This window comes from Eucyclogobius newberryi, unplaced genomic scaffold (genome assembly GCF_026437365.1).
Source record: "Eucyclogobius newberryi isolate DKJ021-1_F unplaced genomic scaffold, fEucNew1.0.hap1 SCAF_1, whole genome shotgun sequence".
In the NCBI taxonomy this organism is placed as follows: Eukaryota; Metazoa; Chordata; class Actinopteri; order Gobiiformes; family Gobiidae; genus Eucyclogobius; species Eucyclogobius newberryi.
The window spans coordinates 14,426,157-14,444,716 of NW_027315723.1; the positions used below are offsets into that span (position 1 = coordinate 14,426,157).

The window sequence follows — 18,560 nt, forward strand, 5'->3', positions numbered from 1 at the left end:
ATATTAAAAGTAAAAATACACTACTGCCACTACTACTATTACAAATTTTACTCATGGTAAATATCTTGATCAAACTCCTATCACTGGTGTAAAGACATAAAAAGAACAAAACCTTTTCGTATTACTACTACTACTACCACTGCCGTATATCGCATGTCCATTTTGCAGCGTCTAGATTCCCTTCCTCATTAGACTCACTTCTTTGTCAATATGAGTCTGATTGACATAATATACAAATTGGCTTTACAAACATTGCTTTGCAAAATCGCCCATTCAGTACTGAACTAGAATTAAACTAGAACTAGACCCGTACCAACCTGGACTGAACCAGGACAGACCCAGAATCAAAACAGGTCTAAAGTAGAACAAGGACAAAACCAAAACTAGGTCTAAATAAGTGTCAGAATTAAACCAGTAAACAAGATTTTATTATTATTTTACATGTATCTGTATTACACACTTACCGTATTTTCCGTACTATAAAGCGCACGTAAAAGTCTTTAACGTCCTCAAAAGCCGTCCGTGCGCTTAATAGTCCGGTGCGCATAATATATGGTTTATTTCTGGTTGTGCTTACTGACCGCGAAGATATTTTGTGTGGTACATGGTGTATAAAGAAGATTTGGGACACGAGACGCCGATGCGCGACTATATTTACCTTACTCCGGAACCCAACAACATATTTGCAAAGCATTCTGGGAATTGTAGTCTACCTGCACGCGGAACACGCGACACTTTGTCAAAACGTAAACAACATTTTCAGTCAGGCACAACGCAGACACCTACCGGTGATGGCCCAAGATTGCTGCTGCCTAGAGACCATTGGAACTCTTATATTATGCGCTTACGGGCTAAACTATCAGTCAACTGTGGGAAAGGCAGGAATCATCACTGAACTGCCGCGTGGGTCCGAGATGCGGGATCACATGACCAAAGAGATTTTAGCACGGAGCACTATCGTTGCTTTGGCTGCTTTTACCATTATGCGCCCCAGCAGACATTAAACCGGGACACGGACGTAAACAATCGGGGCTGTCCCAGGTAAATCGGGACGTCTGGTCATAGCTGTGCGGGATGTACTTCGGCGCATTTGAAGGATTTGATGACGAGGAATGAACTGAAAAAGTGAGTGTATTGTGTTGTATTTTACGTGTTTACAAGTGATCTTGACTGAGAATTGATTTGGATATGCTAACGTGTCTGTTAGCGATAGCAGAGTGTGTTTTGATGTTGAACAATGTTGATCTGAATGAGTTGAACGCGTTTCATAAAGCTCAACTTACTCTGACTTATCGTCTGTTTTGTTTATCTTATGCACTTTATCATCCGGTGCGCTTTATGTATGGACCAGTACACAAATAGCTGATGGTGCGCTTAATAATCCGGTGCGCTTTTTCGTGTGCAAAATACGGTATACATGTACAAGTACCGGAGGGGAAGAGAAGAGCGTTCCCATGGCAACAGATGGATAATGATAATGATTAGAGATGCTATCCTTGGCAATCCAGTGTACACACCATGTACTATAAGTCTGTTAGAGGTAGAGGTATTTTTATGCAGAAATACAATTGTGCTTGTTTATTTATGCCAAACCTGCTTATGACACATTTTACAACACAAATTCACAGCAAGCATATATAAACAAAGAATCTGCCTGGTTTGAAAGGAGGATGGTGGAGGCTTAAAATTTTAGGCGCGCACACACACACACACACACACACACACACACTCCACTTACAATCATTGAAAAATAACACCGTACTATAACAACAACATACAACGACAGGACCAGACAATCACTTTTAAACTATATAAGATTCAAACAACTCTGCATTCCCTCAGCTAACCCATTCCAAACTGAAATACACATAGAATAATGAAAATGAGTGTACCTTATCTTCACCTTAACCTATATAAGAGAAACTTTAGTACAAATACAACAAATAATAAAAATACAGTTCCCTTGTGTTAAAAGCCTATGTAAAGACATGTGTCTTATGGGCAGATTCAAAAGATCCAAGTGACAAGCTTTGATCTGAAGAGGTAAATTCTTCCACAGTTTTTGGCCACAGCAAAGGCCCTTTCTCCTCGAGTTCTTAATCGGGATCTGGACACATTTAACCTCAGCTGGTTTTCTGACCTCACCAATCTGGCTGGGACATGATAAAAGCTGATAAAAGCTCAGTCAGGTATTCAGGGGCCAATCCATTTAGGCATTTAAAAATCTAACTCATGCTGTGACCTTAGAGCAAAATATAGGCTAGGATGAGCTTCTCTATCTAGGATATATTTTCAATGTTAGCCCGAAAATAGGTTTTTGATGCCCTAAACATAATTTGAGCAGTTTTGTCATTTTTTTTAACCATATAATTTTTAATCACCATTTGTTCGAAAACGCTGATTGGAATGACCTTTATTGGGAACTTTGCAGACACATAATTGCTTTTTTCTAGAGAATAATCAGATGTGACTTGTCAGTAATAACAGTTTATTCCAATTTTCTAAAAGAAATATTAAAATATGACATTGTAAATGATTTGTACAGTAATAGTAATACTGAGTACATGACTACATATTATTCATGAGACCCACACGTTCAAAAATAGACATTTGGAAAGGGAGCTAAAAATGTGGTGTTGCCTTGGGAGGGCATCTGGGTCAGTAAGTTAATCAGGAATATTTTGGGGGGCTGGAAATTTCATTATGCTACATTGAATTTTTGTTTTTACAATATTTGAAAATAATAAGACATAAAATGTGATTAAAACATAATTCATTAAAATATATCAATACATTCTGCAAAATATGACATTTTTATCATCATCATTTTGATTAAGTTAAGCTATAATGAGGTATCAATCAGAGGGGCTTCAGACCTGGTTTAGACCTGGTTTAGACCTGGTTTAGACCTAGTTTAGACCTGGTTTAGACCTGGTTTAGACCGAGTTTTGACCAAGTTTAGACCTGGTTTAGACCGGTTTAGATCTGGATTAGACCTGGTTCAGACCGAGTTTAGACCAAGTTTAGACCTGGATTAGACCTGGTTTAGTCCCGGTTTATTTCAGTTCCTGGTTTAGACAGAGTTTAGACCTGGTTTTGATCTGGATTAGACCTGGTTTATGGACCTGGTTCAGACCTGGTTTGGACTGAGTCTAGACCTGGTTTAGACCTGGTTTAGATCTTGATTAGACCAGGTTTAGTCCCGGATTATTGCATCTCCTGTGGTCCTTATCTTAACCCTATAATCTATGAATGCAATTGTTGTTATTCTAGAAGTTCTTCTCCCAATTAGCTTGAATGTTATTACCCTTTTTTACAACCTCATCCATATTAACTGAGCGATGAAAAATGAAATGGTTTTGTCTAGCGTTTTAGTTATTTGTTATCTAACTCATCATAGGCACCATAACGCAGGCACTTAGTTTAAACAGTGTGCATATGCTTTACTGTGGTGCCACTTCTCTGCATTGGCCCCATTATAAACCTATTACACAGGATGACTGCCTAAATAAACACTTCAAAATGAGAACTCTAAGATGGCCGACCTCCCTGGCTAAGCAAAGATACGAACACCTTTCCTCCGCAGACGCAATGGCATTATTTCTTTGTGAAGAGAAAAGACAAACGGCGGCAGGAGTTGATATTAAAATCTTAATTAAAAGATCATATCAGACAGTAGCTTGCTTATGGAAAATAGGCAAATAATGGACTTTAAAGGTGATTTTTCATAGATGGAGACGCGAGTTGTAATTCGCTAAGCCTGAGCCGGGTATTAGCCGAGGGGGAATCTGTGTTTTTAATAACTCCACTTCTCAAATCGCAATATAGTCTTCAGCAAGGCTCAGTTAAGGAGGAGAGAATATCTAGTATATTATTTGCTGGTTATTCTTTTCTCTGACTATTTTTCTGTGACTGAATTTGAGTACAGAAATAAAAATGTCCATGCCAAGCTACCGTAGACGCACATATACAATGAAAAGTTAGATTTGGACAATTTAAAACAATATACTGTAAAAGTATTTCCAACTTATTCTGACTAAAAATCAAAAATGTTCTCCACATCCATTTTCCAAATTTGAATGGTACTGTGAAACCATGGCTTATCTTTCATTTATACTACTTTACTGCTTTTATACTGCTATTACTACTACTACATCTACAGCAAAAGGAACACGGAGTATTTCCAGAATTAAAAAATAAACCATTCTACCCCATACCTCCATGGAGCTCAATAGTCCCGCCCACTTCGAAGCCCGCCGTGGTTTCAGAAGTAAATTTCCCATTTGTTTTTCCTCTAGACTTTTAGAAATAATAAGATATTAAGAGTTTAAAGGCACGGCGGTGTATAACCAGCTATGTGCTAACTAATGTATTTAACTGTTGTTTTCTATCAAAAATCACATTTAAAAAACAATAAAGTGGTAAAGTAGTATTACATTGTATTATTTTATTATGATTTACTGGGATTTACTGTCCCTGGACAAATGTTAAACATTCGCCCTGACAGTGACCAGTATTAGGATTCATACAACGTAAAGCTGTACAGATTATAAAACATAGTAGATAAACAAGTTTTAAAACATGGGATTGCATCTCTATGATACAGAGTGAGGTCTTTTTGTTACAGCTGATTGACCCTCACAAGATTTCAGACTTGTATTGTTTTTATTTGGTGGAAATTTAGATACATTTACTTCTGAAACCATGTGGTGGGTCAGTGTTGAACTCCAACTACTACTACTACTACTACTACTGCTAACACTACTACTGCTACTACTGGTTCCTGCTAGCTCTCAAATGTTGGACATTTAGGCTAATTATTATTTCTTACATAAAGCTGTGCCTTGGCAAAAGATCTTTAGTATTTTTCTTGTGTTTTCTGGCTGCTTCCTGTTTTTTGGCAAAACAAAGAGTAATTAACACAATCACCATTAATTACCCCACACCGGTGCTACACATCTGCTTAATTACAACTTACTGAGGATTCTTCATCTCGGTTCCGGACTTATCTTTTCACAAATCTCTCTGCAAACATTTGAGGACATTAAAAAAGCATCTTATGAAAGTAGATTTTTAAAAGACTTATGAGAGTAAAAGTAGTAAAGTACTTGTACTTGTAGCTGTAGTTGATATAGCAATAATGCAAATAGTTTCAAATGTATAATTTACCAAACAAATATTTACTTGCATAAATACATTTGAAGGGAAATATTTGACTTGTTTTTTGTTTAGCATTTCTGATTCTGTTGTTGTAGTTTTTGATGGGTCTTTTTACAGTCACATGCCTAAAATGAATACAAATTAAACAAAATCCTATAATTCATAAGAGCATCTGAAATAAAACGTTTTTTTTTACAAGTCAGTGAACACAGCACAAACATGCTATTTAGCCTTCTATATAAATCAAATCATTTTGCAGTACCAGTACTTTAACAAATTTTCCATATTCCTCCAGCTATACCCTGTTGTAAAAACTATGTCTGCCATTTTGGATCCTTGTCGTGAGGTCGCATTTTCTGCTCCCAAATCCTCCCTTAACGTTTTACACCTATAAACACATAGTACGAATACCTCCATTGATTTGTCTGAATATATTTGTCGAGAACTAGGCGCCAATTTATGACAACTAAAGATGGATTGACTTTTTAATTACAGAAGTACATAGGATTTGTCTGTTGAGTGGAGGAGATTTAAAGCCTGTGGAAAGCTGAACCGGAGGCTGCTGAGAAGTCAGGACACACAGCAAAGTGGTGCAATCAATAGCACTTTTTCCCACTGGCTTTGAGTTACTGTGAGAAGAGAGGACGTACATGCAAGATAAAAGTCGGGACTAAAAAGGCAAGTTCTCTAAAGTGCATATGACAGGTTAGACTACTCTTTTCACTAAAATATAGATTACATAATGTTCAGTCCAATTTTCCCTAGTTTGACCACTTTAGTTAATCATTTTACTAGTGACATATGTAGTGGTAATTACATGGTATTGCCCGACTGCAAAAAATATCCATTTAAACTGTAAATGTTAGAAAATGGAGCTGGGCCAAGTATAGTCTGACTTGAGATGTAAAACTTTGATGATTATGGAGCAAAAAGGATCATTCTTGTTTCTCCTTCCCAGAAGAAACTCTGCAAAGCAGTCTAACTCAGATATATACTGTACATTTAAACAGCTCTATGTGGAGCCAGTTTTTTAAAGAGTTAAAAGATAAAGTTGCCAAATTGGGCAATGGCAGTAATTCCATAACTGTTATCTAGCAACCATACTGTAAAGAAAGGCCAAAGCTCATGTCATTTACATTAAGTATTCATTCATCAAATAATGTTCTCAAAAATATATTTATACTTTTCTTCTGCCTTCTATGGGTTTATCCTACAAGACTAATAATAAGAAAAACATGACAATACGAGGGAATAAAAGCCACAACCTAACCAGGACTGACCTAGATTCAAAGGTTAATTAGGACTACAAGCATAAATAAATCGGAGCTAAACCAGAAATAAACTCTACACATTGTACCTTTGTACCATTACATCAGTCTTAATACCCTAAACTGACTAAATTATAAACCATAACTTACTTTGTTGGAGGCAAAATTTGGGTCAGAGCCTTTTTTTTAATACATTTCTTTCCACATTCTTCCACAAATCAACTTAAACATTACAGACTGTAGACCTCGATCACTGAAAGCGCTCGTGTTAAATCTTTGCTCTGACCACTCTGAGTAATTATGAAGCCTATTCCTCTTGCTTTAGTGAGCCTGTCTCTCTGCAGCACCGGCATTTCCGTGATTTATGTGATAACCCTTGAACGCATTGCCCCATCCTCGCTTGGAGCAGCTCATTTTCCATTGTTTTGATGGATTCCCCGCAAACACCACCTTTCTCAATAAGAAAACCTACACTTATGATTACCCAGACTTTCTATAGTGTATTGGTATTTTTCAAATACTCGGAATATGTCTCCGCGCTGTCATTTTCACAGCCATCATGCGTATTTTCAGCTCTTTTCACCATTTCTGTAACTCATTTTTAACAAGCCGCGTCCTCTTTTGCTCGCTGAAAGATTTATGTTAGGAAGCTTGAGAATATCCATCAAAACAAGTCGACTAAATCATTTTGGATTTCGATGTGAAGCCGGTGTCAGGCTGCTTTTAGCATTCACAGTGTTAAAAACTGTTCAAAGCAAAATATATTCAAATTATTGGTTTTGAAAGCACCAAATGTGATATTACTAAATGATAAGGTTTGCAATGCTTGAAATTGTTGCTATTACACAATTGTGGTTTAGAGAGATCAGGAGTCCAACCCTCAACCTTCAGCGGACAGGATAACCACTCTGCCACAGTCACACAGGGAGAACATGCATTAGTACGGACTGGCCCCTGGGAACCAAAAACCTCCTCGGTGAAAAACAGGTGCAGTTTGCTATATTTGAAAATACCGGTAAACGTTTCATTGTCATACATTATTATGCTAGTATTGCTAGTTTACAGATTTGAAAAGAAGAGCATAACTATTTGAATATTGCTATTTTAATCAAATGTTTTTCTGGGTCTGAATCCTTTTTTTAACATATTGAGTATATTTTATCTTTTTTAAATGATATCAAGCTATTTTGTCTTCCAGTTGAGAAGTTTTTATGATTAATTCAGTGTAACTTTCCTACTTGAATAATGTGTTATTTTTATGCCAAAAACAAAAAAAGTAAAATGGTACCACTTTATAATAACTACACCTTAAATAGCCTTAATAAAGCATGTACAAAGAATTAGTTCATAATGAACAAATACTTTATTCATAATGATTCAGGCATAGTAACTTAATTAAGCAGTTTTGGGCAAGGTATTGATTAACTTGTTACTAAACCCGAATCATTTTTAATAAACTATGTGGTCCTTATGAAATGAGTATTTATTCATGTTTTGTTGAGGCTATTAAAATAAGTTATATTAACTGCTATTATAAAGTGTCCTTTATAAACCTTTGCCATTCCACTCAATTTTAGAACTACATGTAGCCTCAGAGCAACATTACTATCACTTTAATATGGTAAAAAAGTATGTGTATTCACTGTAAGCAGCTGTAGCCATGGAAGCTAACACCATATCATTTCAATCAACAACATTGTGCAGTGTTTCGGTTCCAATTTCATCCATTAAACTTCATGATAGGTGCAATTAAGATAAACAATGTGTTGTGTTTTGCAGTGTTAAATGGACAATATTGCTTTTGTTACTTGTTTTTCATATTGAGGTTTAAATACACCATGGACAGCACCCAAATGTCCAAATCTATTACTGTTGAAACTGTTAAAAATGGATTGGTTAGATTATTATGATTTATACTAAGCCTAATTTTCTCTGTTTTAAATGTGTATTAGTTAAGATTTATGATAAATGTATTTTATGTAATGATATGTAATTTTGCTTTTATATATTTTCACTTGTTTCCATATGTATTCTTTTCTTTGTAAGTTTTTACTTACAGTAGATTGCAATTTTTCTCACTCTATTTGAACATCTACCTAACTTCTTAAATGTACAATTTACTGCATTGGTGTGACTTGTACACACTCTTGTTTCTATAACCTGAAACTACAGTGCAGATAGATATTGGGGCCTAATAACAGTGCTTCACATTCTTACCTATTCATATTTAATTGTTTATTTTCCTTTTAAGAACAAATAGCAATGCACCTGTAAGATTCATAACATGTCCAATTACCGTTTGCATGACTTTTCTTATCTGGTTGCTTCACAGTAAGTTAAGAAAAAATAAGTGATGTATTATGAAGACATTAATACACATTTTCTCTTTGGAGACTAGCAGTCCCTCCACAAATGCTTACAGAGCACATCTTTAATGTGCCATTTTACTTTTATTTGAGCACTGTAGCACACTATAATCCCCAATGTATACAGTGTTTTTCTTTAAGTGTGGTTAAGTTCATGTGGCAGGTCATATCATATGTGGCATTTCACTTTCTGGATCTAAATGGATCAAACAGCAGGAGGCTTCCAGACATGTGGTCCTCGTACATCGTTACAGACAGTGACATTGTATTCAACCTATAGATGTATTAGTCTCACCCACACTACTATTGTAAAAGAGCCATATAATGCAGAGACTATTTTCATGAGCTTTTAACCATGTTCTAATGATTGTACCCAATTATTATCTTAAAGGACACACATTATGCATTATACTAGCCTTTAAACATGCTCTTGTACCTTTGCCTTGGAATTACAAATTAAAATCCATTCATGGATGTACAGACAAGCACACATTGCTTTCAATAGGTAAATATTTCCCTCATAATGATTTGCTATTAGCCCACCATCTACTGGCAATAGAGGCAATTACCATGGGTAAATAAACAATAAAAAGCTAGCTTGCTCCGTTGGAATGAAAGAGATTTGCCGGCAGAAATGCTCAGTACTCTCGTTCTGGCGAGCTTTTATGGACTCAAAACAAGCATAGGAGAGATTCAGATGTCTAACTTTGATGTCACAAATCTGGGAAATTTGGAGCATAGAAAACGACCTCATAAACGGGATGAATGTAACAAGTGTGAATTCATATACATACAACTCCAGGTATGTTTTGATGGGGAACAATGTTATAACGTAGTTAAACAAAGTGATGCATGCATGTTTAACTAATCCTGCATTGTCCTGCATTTGAGACTCAAGTGCTCAGAAAATTCTCATTTTCACCTACCCCCTATCCCTGGCCAAAGTCCTGCACTTTGGTTCTGCTCACTCTGCCATGAACTGCAGCGATGTGTTGCCCTCAGCCTGGTCCGGCAGTGCACTGATTGGTTGAAATAAGGTTAAGGGCGACGTGCCGTAAAAGAGCGGGCGAATATCAGCTCTGAATTTTTTTACTGGAAGTCAATGGACCCATTTCTATTATAGAGGTATTTTTAATCAGCATTCCAGTTTACTGTGAACATAGATTTTCACTAAACACCAGAAAAAGCCCAATATTTATTATTTTCATTCCATAGTAGAAAATGCAAATATGAATCACAACATTTTCCTCTGGCTGCATTAATTATCATGATCAATCTAGTAGCTCATTGTGTGGAGTAAAAAGGTCATTAGTTTAGCAGGCCTTCGGTACCTGGAAAAAGGCTTAATTTGTTGTGGTTGAGTGGCTTATTTGAATTTAATGAGGTGTATTTACAACAGAGGAAAACCCCTGCTCCACATCAGCATGATCTTGTATTGAAGACCTTGTATAGTCTATGCATTCGAAAGCAATGGCCGTTGTTCAGATGAGATTTGTATTGCCCATATAAACAGACCAAGCAATTGACCAGACAAATGGTTGCGTGATCGAATGACAGAGAAACAGTTTTTAATTAATCAAAAATACCTGCAAAATGACTATACATTATTCCAAGTTTAGCAGGTTTCATTGAAGGAACATATATTAAAAAATGGTGGAGATATTATGAACTTGTCAAATAATATTTAGTTTAGTCTCATCTGGAATGAAGTTGGACTAGAACTTGTTTTCTTTTATACATGTAGGCATCTTGCTGGTGAGGGTGGATTCTTTAAGTGTTTCTTGAATTTGCCAGTATAAAAGGAAAGTCTGTGGAGGTTTCAGAGAAAAGGAACTGCTGATGGAGGTTCAAACAACTGTAATTGTTCCTTTAGAAAAGACTGTGAATGACTTCTGTGACATATCTGATACTAAAGGCTACCACACATTCTCTCTTTCCACTCCTTTTGTTCCTTGTCTGCTTTCTTTTCAACCTCTCTCTAGGAATTCAGGCTAAAATAATTATATTTTAGCACAAAATATCTTGTAAAGAGTACAAAAATAGGTTTCAGTTATCACTATAAGCCTGGCAACAACCAGGGCTAAGGACTAGAGCAGAACTTAAAATCCTTTTTCTAGTCACTTTGATTGCAGCTGTTTTGTTTTCCCTAAAGATGATGATGACAATGATGAGTGGACGCAGATGTCTTGGATACGACAAGTAAACATTAGCTTTACATATTTACTTTTTATTCTTTAAACGTTGTATACAAATGTATTACGATGGATTCCCAACACGCAATGAACACAAAAGAATATACATTTGGCAAGGAATTGACTTTGCATTACAGTTGCAGCAGGCATGGCATAGCATTCTGCATTGTTAACGATTCAATGCTGATGAGCCATTGAGAATATGAATTCAAATTGAAATTAAATAAATAGATTTCATCTTCATTCAGTCCTCATTAAAATTTAACTAATTTGTTATTTTGTTACTGAAGTGCCACTTTTGTCCATTGACCCTTCAAAAGTGTATTAACAAATGCATTCCACATTTTGGAATGAAAAAGGTGAAGGTGAAATGGAACATAATGTGATTTCAATGGCGAGACTGGGATTAACCACAGAATATCAGAAAATATAAACAAATAAGGAGGGTTTGGCTAATAAAAAACACTCCGATACATGTGAGTGATGGCAAAGCCCAGTTTAAAGATATTATATTATTTGTTATTTATCATTTTAAAATTGACAGGCAAAAGCGTGTTTTAGGTTTTACTGGACAAATACTTGGAAAAATGTTGAAATCAAAACCGTTTTATTTATAGATATTTAGATATTTATAATATTTATCTCAAGCTCGAATGCAATTTTGAGGCTGGAATTCTTTGTGTGCATCTTTTGTTGTTTCTTATTCTTTTATATAAAGGCTTAAATTCTTTAGCATTTACTCTAGATCTCATGTGATTTAAACATGGACAATGAAGGTTTACTATCTTCTACTTCACTCCAGTTTCTTCCATTCACAAATTTGGAACATTCTAATGAAAAAGCATTTGAAAAGATTTTCACCTGTAATTGTTGTGTCCTGCAGCTCCCTTGACGGACAAACCTCCCAAGATCCTTTATCCTGCCGAGGGTCAAATGACTGTCATCGAACTGGCCATAGGTAAGTCTCTGCGTTTTTTTTTTTTTATCATCTTAACGTTAACCCAGTGTTACCTTGGAAACAGTGGGACTGCTACGTGATTAGTAAGCTTTGTATAGATGTTTTTCAGCTTGGCTTAAAGGGGGAATGTCAACAGTTTGATTTGCTGGTGTTGAACTGAGTTTTAAGTGTGTCCAAGTTTTACACACCAGAGTGACAGTGTCTGAAGATGTTCAATATAACATTTTAAATCCTGCTTGTTCTCACACTTTCAGAAGCCCTTTTAGAATTTTACATTTTGAACCTTTTTCTCTTCATAACATTTGGGTCACCTGCAAAGCGTGTCTTCATTATCTATGAGTGCGTTTGTGTTCTTGGAGCTAACCCAAAGATATAAAGATCCCCCATCGCGCCTCAGTTTAATACAAGAAAAGAAAAGCTTGCTAGCGCTAATTATCTCCATTGGTTTGAATTGGATTTAGTTTTGCTTTATAAAAAATAAAAGCGCCTTTCATTTACTCACTTCCTACCGAGCCCCGCCACATTAAAAGCCTCAATTTATCTTTTTATCCTTTTAATTTGAAACATCTGCTGGCTGCTTTGAGTCTTGTTTCAAAAAGAATGAAAGAACAGAAAATGACTGGCAATTATAAACAATTAGTGAAGATAATGACATGTAGCTAATAGATGTAACTGGTATTGTAGAGTTTGGAGAAAGAAGTAGAAGCTGAATTGGACGTCATTGTTTGGTAATGGACTGCAAAAGCAAAGTATCATGGGATATTTATAATGTTTCAATAAATGATTAGCATTTGGGAATCGAAATGAACAGGAATGTGTCGGGGAAGAAAATCCAGAATAAAGGCTGATTTATGCTCTATGTATGAGATGTGTGTATATATATATATATATATATATATATATATATATATATATATATATATATATATATATATATATATATATATATATAGACATAGACGAGGCTTCTGCCCGTCCTCTGCCAGTTTTGTCCATCATTTGGTCCTTCTGCAGTTTATGAATGCATAGTTACAAAACTGTACATGTGCGGACCACCGGGGCGAGTACTGGACTTGGTGAATCAGTGGAAGCTCAACTTTCTTTGAAAGTGACTAAAACCAGCAGCAAAAGAAACTCTTTTCTCATCTCGTTTTCTTGTCTTTCCAACAAATCTGAAACTGCTGCGGATGCCTCCATGTTTCTTTTTCATGCTGCACTTTTTCTTATATTTTGGTCAGTTCTCTAACTGACTTTAAGCGTCCTCTGGGGGCTATTTACCAGAACACAGCCTTTATATTAGAAACATTTGGAAGTACAAATAAAGCTACGATAACCACACTTTGAACACATAGAGCTGTTTATGCGCTAAAATAGAGCATAGATGAGCCCTAAATTTGGCAACAGGCACATCATCTTCTTGTCTCCATGGTGATGTTATTATTAACATCTTGAAAAACATGTATAATACATGTATGCCTACACAGCTCTGACTTCTAACTTGGCTCAGTGTTTACATGGCGATATAGATACGTTTATTGCCATATTGAGCCCAGAACCTTTAATATTTCTTAAACATTTAAAAAATGTATGACCTTCACTTCTTTCCTATTTTGGTTTCGGTTATATTTTCATTATTTGCAATCTAAAATTCAGTCCTTACTGTGAAAAGCCTGCACTAGTTTTGATTCTTATATCTATAACCTGCTTGGCAACTGAAGCATTTTTATATATTTTTCAATTCAAGCCGTTTCATGAAACGCTACAAATGATTGTCATAAATTGGCTACATTTAGATCATCACTCACCTTTCTTTCTCCAAACAGCTTCAAAACACCAATTTCTTCCTAAATTAGTGCCCATTATCCATTGTAAAATACCTCATCGTCCTCCATCAATTTTAGGGCAGAACGATTCACAGCCCTTTTTGTCCTTGCCACCTTTTTACCTCTGCAAAGTGTTACCAGTTCTCTGCAAAGAAACGGGCTCTGCTGTGACCCATTTTCCCATAGACAGTGGAGTACAGGAATTTCCCATGAGGATAGCATTAGTGTAGCATGAAAAGAAACGATGGAGGAGGGGACTGAAACGGTTCTAATGTTGTGTTTCAAGTTTTTGCTCTACATTTTTGCACTATTTGGAATTATGAAACAAGTTATTGAATAAATAAAGACACTTATATAGGTAGCGTTTTCCCCTTTGTAACAGAATATCTACCATACGTGTAAATTCTCGCAATAAGATGACGTTAAAGTGTATGAGAAAAGCAGATCTACTGTATTTGCTGTATTCTACGTCTCTCTTTCGCTCTCTTGCCTCTTGTATTGTACCATAATTGAACTCGTGGAGTGTATTTGCTGCCTGCTAATGCCTCTGCTTTGTAAACACTTCCGCACTGATTTAATTTGTTCTCTAAACGGACCACAGAGACGAGAGCGCCTGTCACCTCTGTCCGCACCGAGTTAGATTTAAACCTTTTTAGAAATTCCCATCTTGTAGTTTGCGGTTTGCTTTCACTGTTGCCCACTTTGATTTGCTTATTGACAGAAGCTGAAGTCTTGTTCACTAATACCCAAAAGACTTTTTCGGTCAAATTCAAAAAGAGCAACTAATGGTTGCTATTACTAATAATAAATCGTCAAAAGGCATACCGTATTTTCCGGATTATAAATCGCACCAGAGTATAAATTGATCCAGCCAAAAAATGCACAATAGAGAAGAAAAAAACATGTATAAGTTGCATTGGAGTATAAGTGGCATTTTTTGGGGGAAATGTATTTGATCAAATTCAAGAACAGACATGTCATCTTCAAATGCAATTTAAAATAATAACAGATTAGAAAACAACATGGTGTATAGGTGTACGTATGCTAACGAAACATTTTCAGCTGCACATACACCATACTGTGGTAAGTGTCTGGTATGTAAACGTATCATATTAACAGTTATTCAGATAACTATAGCATAAAGAACATGCTAACAAGTTTACCAAAGCATCAGTATTACCCCAAATCACTAAATCCATTGAATTATTCTTCCTCAGTGTCACTTCTAAACAACTCCACAAACTTCAGAGGTAGAAGAAGTGCAGATTCTTCTTCTGGGTCGCTTAGCGCCTAGGCAAGGCAAGTTTATTTGTAGAGCACATTTCATACACAAGGCAATTCAAAGTGCTTCACACAGCAGGAAAAATGCATTCAAATCACAAAGAAATTACAGATACAATACAATTAACTAATTAAAAAACAATTTAAGTCATAAAAGAGAAGAGTTTTAGCTGCATAAAACTGAAACGCAGATTCCCCATGTTTTATCCTGACTCTGGGCACCAGCAGGAGGCCGGTCCCTGAGGTCCTCAGAGTCCGAGATGGTTCATATGGCACTAACATATCCAAGATGTACTTTGGTGCTAGGCCATGGAGAGACTTGTACACAAGCAGAGCTGCTTTAAAGTCTATTCACTGAGCCACAGGAGCCAGTGCAGAGACCTGAGAACAGGACTAATGTGATCATACTTCCTGGTTCTGGTCAGGACCCGAGCAGCAGCGTTCTGGATGTACTGCAGCTGTTTTACAGCTCGTTTGGAGAGGCCAGTGAGCAGGCCGTTACAGTAGTCTAATCTACTGGAGACAAACGCGTGGATAAGTCTCTCTAAATCTGGTTTTGACACTATATTTTTTATTTTGGCAATGTTTTTTAGATGGTAAAAAGCTGCTGATGTTATTGATTTGATGTGGCTGTTAAAGTTGAAGTTTGAGTCCATTATTACCCCCAGATTTCTAATTTGGTTTGTAGGTTTTAGAGCAAGACTCTGGAGGTGACCGCTAACACTTTCTCTTTGTTTCTGTGGGCCAAAAACGATTATTTCAGTCTTGTCTGAGTTCAGCTGGAGAAAGTTGTTTTGCATCCACAAACTGATCTGTTGGATGCAGTGACAGAGTGAATCTACTGGTCCATAGTCACCTGCCGATAGCCTAGAGCGCCCTCTTGCTGTTGTCAGTATGAAAATAATCAACAAGTAAAATGCTGTTGCTAGTGTGAAAATAATGAACAAAATGAGAAAAATAATGTGTTAATAATATCACATATAAATCGCTCCAGAGTGTAAGTCGCACCCCAGGCCAAACAATGCAAACTAGTCCGGAAAATACGGTAATTGGGTTGTTGTTGTTTCAGGTTATTTTGAACATAGCACAATATTATATTTATTTTCCTTTAAGTTTTAAACACAATACTGATCTGTTTTTCTTTTTGTTATCTCTATTAAAAAATAAATAAAAACTTCTAACAATTTCACGAAGTGGCGATCCTCTGTGGAAGATATCAATTTATCTGCAGACAGGAGGTGACGAGTTCAACTTTGTCTTTTAACCTTTTCCACCCGGCCTTATGTACCCTATCACTGCTCACTGCTACTCTCCCAATGCATGATGGGTAAATACACAGACACACACACAAAGAAACTGTGCACCAAATGACAAGCAACAAGCCCTTCTTCGGCTCTGAGGAGGCGTTTGATATTGCAGTGAGAACATGCGCTACCAGTCAAGTGGAAAAATGTATTCTCAGAAATCAGAAAAGGTTTAAACACTTGCGAGTTGTTTTCTCTGTGGTATAATTTTGTAAATATGTGAGCGGTTTGTGATGTCAAGTGTCAAGAAATGTTTTTAAGACCATTTGGTGCTAGATAATGAACTTCTTTTGGCGGTAGACATTGTACTTACAGTAATAATAGTAGTAGCAGCAGTGATATTAGTTGTAGTAGTAATTGTTGCAGTGGTGGTGGTAGTTACACATTATTTACTTCCACATTTGAGTGTTACTTTGATTACTTTACTTGTACTACTTACAAAATGTGCATATTGCACATTCTTGTTGCTTCAATTGGCGTTTAAACATGCTTTTGGTCACGTTGGGATTAGTATTTCACATTTTCTAACTTCAAAGAATGGAAAAGAGGTGTTTAGGCTTTGGGAATGAACATTGAAAATTACACAAGAGACGGGATTAATGAAGCGTGAATGAAGCAAAATTAAACCTGATGTTCTTGATTAGGGGACAACAATATAACATTATTGAAAGCTCAAAATCTTTGTATTTTATGGCGTGTCATATAGTGTCACAATGATTAAGATTTAAACCAAAAATATTAATTGCAGAACCGTCCGCATAGACATTTCACCGCGCGGCCCCTCGCTGACCCAAGCATAAACCTACCTTTAGTTCTGATACACTTTCAAATCTTATATATTTTGTATGACATATTTAAATACAACATTGGATAAACTTGCAAATTCAATTTCCAATTATAATGATTTCGACCCTGCCATTTATAGTCCATCAAATCATTCTCTCCATCTCTGTAACATTCCCAGAACATAAATTGACTTATTATGCTTCATGGATGACACACCTCCCTCAAAAAAGTCCCAACATAAATCTTGAATTCAAATTAAAATGTTTTATGTTTTGAGTCATTACTGACCCAGTGCTTTGGCGTCCCACAAAATGTCAACGATCTTCACTCTAAATCTCAGAATAACCTTTGCTTGACATAAATCTTTAATTGCTTTTTGTGTTTTTTCTTTATTGAAGCTTTTTGTTCCTATAGGTGGACTTTTATTATAAATATCCACTGCAGACATTGATTCTTGCGCCATGTTCAATATTTAAAGCTTTCTATTGATGTCAACCATGTCTAAGTAACTTTTGGCCATGTATCAATTTATCAATCAAATATATTTATAGAGCACAATTCGTACAAAGCGCAATTCAAAGTTAAAGTGTTTTAAAACACATTTAAAAAATAAAAACGCAATATAGTTTATAAAAATATAAAACGGCGTGTCAAAATAAATAAATATATATGTTGATATATATATATATATATATATATATCTTTTTTATCAGGCTAGAAGGAAATATCAGGTGCGTAAAGCAAAAAAGTGTATTTTGAAGAAAGGAGAAAACAATTGTAATCCTTATTTGTTTGAAATACAGATCATGTTTGTTGGATTTGGTTAAAATTTTAAATAACATGATGCCAAAAAGAAAATTGAATATAGAATAGAGTTGGAGTACTAAGTTGCCAGTTATTCATCATATAATAATCTATTACAGTCTAATTGACCTTTATGGTGAACTTTAGAGTAAGATTTAAGATTACAGTATTGTCCCTACTTTTTCTTGTTCATATTAGATATGATTCTCAAGTCAGAATCAGAATCAGAAAAGGTTTCTTGCCATTGCCAATGTACAACGGAGTATAAGGGCCAACCAAAAAAAAAAAAGAAAAGCGCTGCACTACAAGAATAATGTTATTAATTAATGAGAAAAAAGTAATTAATTAATTAATTAATACGAAAAAAACCTCCTTAATTAATGAGAAAACAAGAAAAAAGTTGTAGTTTAGGGGCCGATTCAAAGTGACGTGAGCAGTTCACTTTCAGCACCACGGTCAGGACGCACAAGAACGGGAATGGATGAGCTGACAGTTTAAAACTACATAAAAGCCTGCAATAGATGTTAAAGTGTTTCCTGGCCTTTAAAACGATGTCTTACGTGTGTGTTTATTACAAGAGATTACCTTTCCTGTTACGCATCATTCACAGATTGTTGA

At 35.8% G+C, this 18,560-nt stretch overlaps 1 protein-coding gene across 2 annotated transcripts in view; it reads left to right on the top strand.

The window, feature by feature from the left end:
* LOC140346403 (interleukin-1 receptor accessory protein-like 1) overlaps nucleotides 1–18,560 on the top strand; it is a 351,979-nt gene that overhangs the window by 227,162 nt on the left and 106,257 nt on the right. For both annotated transcript variants that reach the window (XM_072432558.1, XM_072432477.1), the window contains exon 6: nucleotides 11,870–11,944. In XM_072432558.1, coding sequence (XP_072288659.1) covers nucleotides 11,870–11,944 — 75 coding nt within the window. The remainder of the gene's footprint in view (nucleotides 1–11,869; nucleotides 11,945–18,560) is intronic.